Source organism: Ruditapes philippinarum, unplaced genomic scaffold (assembly GCF_026571515.1).
Source record: "Ruditapes philippinarum isolate M1 unplaced genomic scaffold, ASM2657151v2 ctg5058_1_1_1_1, whole genome shotgun sequence".
NCBI lineage: Eukaryota > Metazoa > Mollusca > Bivalvia > Venerida > Veneridae > Ruditapes > Ruditapes philippinarum.
The window spans coordinates 57,934-67,925 of NW_026866775.1; the positions used below are offsets into that span (position 1 = coordinate 57,934).

At 32.3% G+C, this 9,992-nt stretch overlaps 2 protein-coding genes across 3 annotated transcripts in view; one reads left to right on the forward strand and one right to left on the reverse strand.

Annotated features, from left to right (window-relative positions):
* LOC132733680 (major facilitator superfamily domain-containing protein 1-like) overlaps positions 1-2,939 on the reverse strand; it is a 52,136-nt gene extending 49,197 nt beyond the window's left edge. Inside the window, exon 1 of the mRNA XM_060720342.1 lies at positions 2,579-2,939. The gene's annotated coding sequence lies outside the window, so the exon portion shown is untranslated. The remainder of the gene's footprint in view (positions 1-2,578) is intronic.
* Positions 2,940-4,283: 1,344 nt separating this feature from the next.
* Positions 4,284-9,432, forward strand: LOC132733677 (uncharacterized). 2 transcript variants are annotated; one of them, XM_060720337.1, is made up of 5 exons: positions 4,284-4,956; positions 5,903-6,593; positions 6,910-6,969; positions 7,211-7,233; positions 7,464-9,432. In XM_060720337.1, the coding sequence occupies exons 1-5, from the start codon at positions 4,591-4,593 to the stop codon at positions 8,091-8,093; spliced, it is 1,770 nt and encodes a 589-aa protein (XP_060576320.1). In that variant the 5' UTR covers positions 4,284-4,590; the 3' UTR covers positions 8,094-9,432. The 2 variants fall into 2 exon arrangements, with proteins under 2 accessions (XP_060576320.1, XP_060576321.1); XM_060720338.1 differs by having other exon boundaries at positions 4,817-4,956; positions 5,869-6,593.
* Positions 9,433-9,992: the final 560 nt, after the last annotated feature.

The window sequence follows — 9,992 nt, forward strand, 5'->3', positions numbered from 1 at the left end:
ATATAAAAGAATAAAAAATTTACTTCTTCCAATAAGCAGTTTGACCATACTATGAATCCAACTCTTCTGGTTTCTGCAGAAATATAGGACTATGAAAATCATCAGATGTTAGAGAGGAAACATTCAGAATTCTTGAGAAAACTAACTCATTTAAGACGTTCAACACCATTGTATATGTTAAACGCCAAACTTGGCAGTATGATTAATTAATGGAACAGACTAGTTACTTGAAACAAAATAATTTGGTACTTGAAACAAAATTTAAATATCATATCAATAAATGTGTGTTTGAAATGCCTAATTTTGAATCAATATGGATAAAATATTTAAGGAATAAAAAAACATTTTTTTATGAAATAGGGCGAAACGATATTTGGAATAATCAAGATAATCGCCACAGTAAATCAAAGTGCTGCAGCTCTATGGTATTTTCTGATCTTTGCAATCTAAATCATACTGACTATCTGTATGTACTTTCCTGTATAAGTTTATTTTTATATACTATAATTCATCTTACGCAGCGACAGCGTTTTGATTTTCTTCTATTTATAACAGTTTGAGATTGATACATATGGAATTTTGCATGAAAAAAAATAGAATTGCCTCGACTAGGATTTGAACCATAGGCCTCTCACACCCTCAACGAGACCGCTTACCTCTGCACCACGGCGAAGTAATACATACGTACCTTGAATAAAAACGAATACATTATGTAATTCTAAATTGAGAATTTCCATTTCGTGTTTGCAATCCTTATTAATTTCGAGGTATTTTGTTCACGATAAACCTGTTGTTTAACACTGATGAAAATGATTTTGCGAAAATCTTCTCGCCAAAACAGTCCGACATGTATATATTCCACTACTCGACAGTCAGATTTATTTGTGTACTACGCTCTGGAGTATTCGTTAATCGACATAGCTAAAAATAGAATTTTCATTGATTAAAATGATATTCATGATAATCCGAAGCTTTACGGAAATAGCCGAACATTTTTCATTGGGTAAAAAGATATTCATCCGCGAAATTTGTGATTGTAACCTCATATTTCTATTGTTTAATCTAAACTTTTAATGCACTGTAATTTGTTAAATGCCTACATTAAAAATTATTCTTTCTTTTAAATTGCTGGTTTTTAAGCAGTTTTGAGTGAGAACTACTTTGCGTTGTTAGGACTGTAAGGAAATTTTGTGTTAGACCGTGGATGTTAGCTATGTATTTACTGATCTTACGATCAGAAAATACAAAAAGTGGGCAATACAGTAAAACAAATATTATTAGACCAGCATTTCCAAACCGTCATGCCTCTCTGCAAGTCTAAACTAAATAACTAAATTACTCATTTATCAAAGAGTCAATTAACTTTGAGGGCTATTTACTTAATCTCCAAAAATCTGACTGGCTGACTTTTATTAAATTTAGATGCAGAAACCATTACTTCCCATGTGTGACGGGAAGGTGGCAAAATATAGAACATAATGAAAGAATATGTCAACTGTGTTTTGATGAGAATAGAAACCTAGAAATGGGAGGTGAGTTTCACTATTTATTGAATTGTCCCTTTTACAATCAAACTAAAAAAATGTACATTAAACCTTATAATTTAAGAAGAAGTAACACTCTTAAATTTAAAGAGCTCCGTAATACAGGGTCAAAAAAGCTTTGTACATTTATTGTCTCCCGCCTTTTCGAAGAAAAAAGGCGGATATAAAAATAGGCTCCTTCCTTCCGTCCGTCATATTTTCGTGTCCGGTCCATAACTATGTCATTTATCAAAGGAATTTGAAATAACTTGGAACAATTGTTTGTTACAATAAGACGATGTGTCATGCGTAAAAGCCGGACCTCTACCTCCAAGGTCAATGTCACACTTGGTGATTAAAGGTCAACATTGTCTATTTTAGGGTATATGTCGTGTCCAGTCCATAACTTTCTTATCCATGAAGGGATTTAAAAAATACTTTGCACAAATGTTTACAATAATGACACGATGTGTCATGCGCAAAATTAAATTCAGTCGCCTACCTCCAAGGTCAAAGTCACAGTTGAAGGTCAAAGATTAATATAGTCTGTTACAAGGTATATTTTGTGTCCGGCCCATAACTTCTTCATAGATCAGGGGATTTCGAAATTATTTGGGACAAATGTTAACAATATTATGACTATGTGTCATGTGCAAAACCAGTCGCCTACCTCCAAGTCAAGGTCACAGTTTGAGGTCAAAGATTAACATTGTATTTGTCACATTTTGTGACTTTGAAATTTCTGTTGACACATACTCGGGAGTTATTTCATTATATTTCTTTTTGAATTTATTGTTACTGGCATGTGCAGATCTAGAATTGATCAAAATTTTGCACTGAAAGTCAAGATCCATACCTCAATCTTTGAAATATCACAATTGTGTGCTTCATGTAAAACTTCCCTTAGACGGGGGACGTTGGTAACTCTGTTACAAATTCTTGTTAGAATTATTTTTGAAACGGTTAAACCATGAGGAATCACATAAATCATTTCTCTATAAAACGTTTCTACTGTCATAGGATCTGTACACCAATAAATGTAATGCCCTACTTACTATTCCATTTGCCCTTCCTCCTTCCTTGTCAATACTATCAGTGTAGTTCGTCAGTTATATACAAATATTATGATCTTTTTTCCTTTCTTTGGTGGTGATCATGCTAGGACAGTAATGCGAATTGTCAATTAATTGATATTGTGTGTATATTAACTCTTTGTCATATGGTCATTTTCTATTCTTATTTTTCCCATGTTAAATATAGCCCAAGCCTTTTTCCTTGTCCACTCTACTTTTTTTCAAGCCTTTTCCTTGTCTACTCTTCTTTTTTTCATGTTGAATATAGGTCAAACCCTCTTCCTTAACAACTCATTTTTTCCACGGTAAATGATCATGCCTTTTTCCTTAACATTTTACACTTGTTTGTTCAATATTTCTTTTGTTTTTTCTCATGCAGTTGATTATCAAAATTTATATCCGATTCCTTTCATCTCTTGAAATATCATTTTTGCTTCATGTAAAACTTCCTTGGCACGTTAGTAATTATATTACAAATTTTTTACTTATTGAAAAGGGTTAACAAGTCCTAACTTCTTGAAAAACGTCTTATACTTCTTTTACGATAGCTTTTATCTCTAATATAGCCTCTCAATTCACTTTCATATTCCAGTTTTTGTCGAAAATTTATGACCTTTCGTTGACAATCAATTATTGATTTTTTTATATCACGCGAGGTTCACAAAATTTCACTCGCGATTACATTAACTTTTGGGGGATAGCGAAGTTTCGGTGCAGCTCAAATTGTCACTGATTTACTTAAGTCTGTACACATACAATATACGTAAACTCTGTTCCATTTAATAACAATACTATATAGAGTTAATTATGTTCATAATTCATATATCTGTTAAAAAAGTGTAACTTTTAATATAAGTTTCAGTCACCCAATATCCGAACATGGAAAATTCCCGAACAAGATATTATAGTCCTTTTCAAAATACCAAATGGAGTAACACTATCACTATTTTCAACCCCGTTAAGCAAACAGTATCACAAATTATTCACTGTATGCTCACATGCTTGTTATAAAGGGTCGAGCTAAATAAAATTTATGTTGTTGTTGTTGTTTGTGTAAATAATTCATAAATCATAGTATATAGCCGTGTTGATGTTTTATATATCATGTGATAGTAAGTCATTGAAGTTAATCACGTGGTACCTATATGAAGTAAGTAATTCATGTGATAATTAAGGTTTTCATTGTTAAATAATTTTAAGGAGGGATATCAGAAATGAATGGTTATTCGACATCAGCAAGATTTATGCCTACGATTTTGTTTCTGAGAACTTTACTAAGCTATTATCAATTAATATTTTTTATAGATAAATCTGTTTCCGGCTTCTCTACTTGTATACCTGTTTACAACCATTTTAATTAGCCCAGTGTTGCTCCAGAAGGAGGAATTTTGGTAGGCTGAAACTTATATTCATTGTGCATACATGAAATAAATAATGTAGTTTTATTTTTCAAAAACTAAAAGTTGAATACTCTTTACTAACATCTTAAACATGTGCGATATTGGTCTTTTCAATTTGTAAAATCTTTTTTGGTAAAAATTTAGTAAAATTGAAAAAAATAGGGAAACAAAAAAGAAAAAAAACAATATCATTTAGACAACTTGTGAGGCTCGAACTCGTGAACAAATTAAGTTGTATTGCACCCCAATGACTTTAACAACTTTGCCATCCAGACATTTAAAACTCTATTTTTTAACTTGTACTAGATTCGCTTCTAAAATACCTGTTTTACCTATTCAGACAAAGATTGTTTACTTTTGTGTACACAAAAAAAGCCGACGTCACCCCTCACATTATCATAGCGGTACAGTACGTTTGTTATCTAACCTAGGTTTTTGTAAATCGATATCTACCCAAAGAGATAGCAAATGTGTAATGTTAAAATATGCGCATAATACGGTTGAATTTAACAGATAAGTTGAATGTAGCAGATAAATACTCTATATTGTTTGTTACATAAGTAGTTTAGATGATTAACCATTTAAACAGCAGCTATGTTTTCTACGAGATACAAGGACCTAAAATTTGACGACGAAAAATCAACGATCGATGAGCTCGTAAGTAAAGAAAAGTTACCAATTTCTGTAAGGATATGCCAAACAGGAAGTCGAACAACGCTAATTGATATTCCAAAAGGAACAGAAATTCTTTTTCAACAGACGTCGAAAGAACTTTTTGCACATGTAAAAGTTTTGCAATTTTATGATAATGAAAAGATTCAAAGACATAAAGGTGCAGAATATGTGTTAGAGCATGATACATTTGTAGGAAATGAATATCTTATGCCACTGGAGTTTCCAGGATACGTTAAGCTAGTGCGTAGACCCGGAAGTCGTGGAAGATATCTAACAATTAAACAGGTTAGTGAATTAAATAAATAGTTGTAGAAACGTTGTTTAGTCTGAGTTTTGTCAAATGGCGAATGTATACAACGTATTTTCCTTACATTCAAATCAATGCCGTTGAATGGTTTGCTTCTTGTTATCTATCAAATGCATGCGTGAGCGTGTTGGAAAAATTGTCAATAGCTTGATGTCGAAGCTTACAAATGAATACAATATAAAGAAGCACAAAGATGAGACGTTAATAAAATATTAGAGTTGAGTTGAATATGTTGCATGTTTAGTAAAAATTTGTTCAAAACCGAGCTTTCCGTTATCGGAAATGAGTAGAATTTACAATTATTGAATACATCGTGCTCTTAATTAAGATGCACTGTTGTCATAAATTAATATAGAGCAAATTGATGAGATTTTGTGATTTGATTTTCAAGGGGGAGCAGAATTAGGGCTATTTAGCACAATTTTGAGACTATTTTTACTCTACATAACTCTAGGGCTAACCACCAAAACCTGTAGCAGAACTTTTGTTACACATATTGCCAATGTTTTGTGATTTGGTAATTTAGTCTGAGTCGTTACCTTTTGAGTTAAGGTTTTTTCCACATATGATAGATATAAAGAATGCTTTTCTGTTTTCAATTTCGCCTATAACTTTAACTTTTAACTTAAAACTTTAGGAATTATAACCAAACTTTTTGTGCTTTCGTCACCAAGTGCTCTAGCGAAAAAGGTTTGTGATTTTTTTGGGCAGAAAAATCACCTTGATTTTTCACAAACATGTTTATTATGTAGAGCATACTCTGCTTTGTCATACTTTTTACAGATACACAATAACTTGCCATTTAGCATAGTTCATTTTACTAAATGCCTTTTGTTTGGGTGTACGCTTTATAAGTGTTTTAGTAAAACATATTTATACCTTAAATTCAGGGAGCTGATGTTACTATTTTGTTATGAATGGCAGGTTATCGATGATTGTCCAGCATTTGTGAAAGTTGAACAAGATGCAGAGGCATTTCTTACAAATGACAAGAAACAAAAAGTCACAATCAAGGCAATGGCAATTTTAGAACTTAAGAACATACTTCACAGTTATTCGGGTATTCATACGGAAGCAGAATTCAGCGATGGTATTCAAACATATACATTTAGTGAGAACGATAACGTTAATTTTACAATCGTGGAAAAGGATACTCTGTATAGTCTGAACTCACTGCCTCAAATTAATTTGCTCCCGAAAGTAATTGTATTCCATGAAATAACTCCACATAATATTGCATTGAAAGACGTTACGTTAAGAAGTGCTATGTGTACAATAGTGGAAGGGCCGATTGAGATATTAGATTTTGTAAATGTTGAATATCTCACTTGCTGGACAAGACAAAAACGCCTGAAGACTTTTGAAACAGTATTAATTCCGAGACAGTTGTGGAATAAAGTTTCTGCTCAGAAACGTTGTTTACACAGTGAGGACGATAGAGAGAAACACTTAACGAAAAAGTTCGGATCCTGTTTACGTTCACAATTCGTATCGAAATCACTTTATTTTATGCAAAATGATGCTTCAGAAGTAACTTGGCTAAGATGTCCTGAATTCTTCAAACAACACCTGGAGGGGAATACTTTGTATGACGTTATCAGACTGCCTTTCTATGGTAAAAATCTTGCTACTTTAAGACTTATATAATTGAAAGATTTTTTTTTCGAAAATAAATACAAAAAAGAAACACACAGAAAAAACATTTATAATCAAACATTGATTAAGGATTAGTTTCTTTCATTTTTTTTCTGTTTCATACATTAAATGAAATCAAAATGGAAATTTTTAAGGTTGCATAACACGGCAAGATTGAAATGTTGCAGGACGACAGTTAAAACTCAAGTATGAGTGAAAATGGGAGATTTTAGCATATCGAAACTGAATACCATAAAGTAATTTATATGAAGTATAGTATAAGAATTTCTTTTAAGATTCCTCGGATGATGAAAACATCTATCAAGACATTGAAGAACCAGTTCCAAGAATTCCAGGTAAATGTCAAGCTAAGTGCTTCGAAACGGAAAACAACATGGCTTATCATTTTCGATAATATTTGACATTATACAGAAATGCTTTGCTTAAAATATTACGCTAACTTGTAGATTTATCTAAATAAAATTTTTGATTAAACTTCTTATTTTTTTATAATGATAATAATAATAATAATAATAATAATAATAATAATAATAATAATAATAATAATAATAATAATAATGTTTTATTTTATTGCAGAAAGAGGGAATACTGACTCTAAGGTGAAAACATTACTGTATAAATCATTCAGTATATTACTACATTTAAAATATGACAAAAACTAAAAATATAAACAATATTATACAAGACCAATAAATAAATTTAACACATATTTAATGGAAATGTCCATACTTAGATTGATATCATTGAATATATTTAAAACATCAATAATGACTTCTAAAATGTTTTGTGAACATTAGCTTATTAGATATTTATCATCAATTTAATTTAGATAATTACGTCAGTGATAGATGATCGTAAGAAAATGTTTGGAAATATGCAAGCATCCATCAGAGCCAATACAGGCGAGAAAGGCATGCCTCCTAAATACAAGAAATCAACTGAAATGGTAGAGACGGAAATTATAGGGAGTACCAAGCAAGAAAAGATACTGGCAGGGGATCAGCTACAAAGATCATTGCCCTCCATTCCAGAAAGAAAAAATACTACTCGTGATAACAAATATACCAAACTAGAAGTCACAAAACCTTCGAGAGTTTATGAGTCGTTAGATGTTTATGGTGATTCGTTGCCGTTGGGATACTCGAAAAACATACCTGACAAATCGCAACAATATCTTGAAGTTGGACAAGTGAAAAAAGTCCTACAAGAAAACCAAACCGAGGAAGACTTTTACAACTATACTGTCAAAGAAGTTTCATTTTGTTTTGAGCACTGCGGATTGAAAAGCCTTGCTGATATATGCTATGATAAAAAATTAGATGGTTCCTTCTTCAGAGGATTTAGTGATTGGCAAGAGCTAAACTTGTCTAATCTGGATGTTATTATACTGAAGAAAATGATTTATGAAGGTTGGCGTTCAAAAGATGACAGTACTTATGCTATAAGTACTCATATGTAGATAAACTTCAACTGCTGTAACTCTTAACATGTTATTGTAGTTTTAGATATAAGTACTTTTTCCAGTGAACAAAAGCATAAAGGTTAACAAAAATGTATGGTCTGTACGTAACCGATATTGCTCTATTCTAAATATCGGTGTTTTATCAGGTAAAATGTACTACATTTACATGAATACTTTTCTGAAGTAAAAATATAAATTTTGAGTTTAATTTGTGTAATAATCTACGGTTTGGGTTCAGCTAAGCAGCGCTGTAACTTATAAGCTTGATGATTTAAAGGATTAATTACAGGACATTTGTAAGAACTATATCATTCATGCGTTAGATTATTGTAAAAAACGAAGGAAAAGTAGAACAGGAAGTTATCTGATTAGAAAACAGAAAGACGACGGGTGTTTGATGTTCTGTTACAATTGTGTCATACCCATGTTAACCCCGGAACAAAATGTAGCCGATAAGCTGGAAATGTAAACATAGCCCTCTCATTCCTCAGTACGTGCACGTTGTTGAGAGGCACACAGCATCGGTAGAACTTTTTAGCTCGGTTGAATTTCAATTCACCTAAGACACATTAACTGGTGAAGATCCAAGCGCGGTTTTGAACATAGAGGGCTGAACATAGGGGTCAAACTACTATCACTTCAGAATTGGGGAGTGTAACTACTCGCAATCTACGAACCAGCTGCCGATGTCTTGACTGAAGCCGATGAGAGCGGCCGTACAAAAAAGTAGACAAGAACGACGAGGAAGGGTATTAGGGTGCATGAGTCGCTATAACGCAGTGACGACTTGAAGGCAGACCCTTTGCTTGGCACAAACAGCCCTGCATTATTATTACAAGTAACTGTACGTTAAGGTGCTCATTGACCTCTGTACAGTGCCCTACTTTCAGCTCAAAATTCATTTCTTCGGTCAATGCACGGAAGTAAATTCTTGAACATTAAACTTTAAAGGGCATAAATGTTGACATATCAAGGGTCCCTACTCGACAGTGAAAGCTAATTGTTAGGCCTTTACGGGCGGATGGACCCTCACTTAACAAAAATTACTTGACTTGACGTATATAAAAATTGCTGTCTGCATACCTGCGCTGTTTAGGTATCAATGGTCACATGGTCAATTTGATAACTAAATGTAACAAAATTGATTCTTGATTCTATATAAATGTTAGAAAATTTGGCAGTGAAAGTATCTGGATTTGGAAAATTGACTTGATGATATAAGTGAAACTGTATTTGTAAATTTTGAATAGATTAATGGTTCAAAATATCACATAATTAATGACAACATACATTTGTAACTCATCTTATGTTTCAGTAAAATCATACCAGCAATCTAGTTTGTATTTTGTTTAATGGTTCATCTTGGCTATTCATGTTTTCATTTTTTGTTCTCAATACTCCATTATAATATCAAATGTATTCCATTTTCTATTGGGATGTCAATTTGTTATGTAAATGCTAAATTATTACATTAATAACCATACATTACATGGAATAATGAAAATATTATTCTGTAACACATACTTCGTCTTTATTTAACAAATAAAACATGGCCTTGAGGGCAATATGCAAGTTTACGGACTGGTTGGTCAGACTGAGGAAGGTATATGGCCCGAAGCGCAGCTGAGGGTCATATACCAACTGCAATATAAATAAAACACAATTATATCCGACACGGTGTTAGAAAACTGTTTGAGTGTAAGAACTTAGATCTAAAAAACACTAAGAGATCTGATAAACAGAATTGTTTACCTTTGACAAGTAGATGTACTGGTATAAGGAAAAGAGAGATAACAGTCAAATTTACGATGCACGATAATCAGTTTCAATGTAAACAAATAATACATGTATTTATTTGGCTCGTTGTAGTTTGGAGATAATTTTCAATTAGACTTA

Coding starts and splice junctions, on each gene's coding strand:
- LOC132733677 (XM_060720337.1), top strand. CDS start 4,591: ATGTTTTCTACGAGATACAAGGACCTAAAATTTGACGACGAAAAATCA. Junction 6,970..7,210: donor ACCAGTTCCAAGAATTCCAG/GTAAATGTCAAG, acceptor ATTTTATTGCAG/AAAGAGGGAATACTGACTCT. Junction 7,234..7,463: donor GAGGGAATACTGACTCTAAG/GTGAAAACATTA, acceptor AATTTAATTTAG/ATAATTACGTCAGTGATAGA.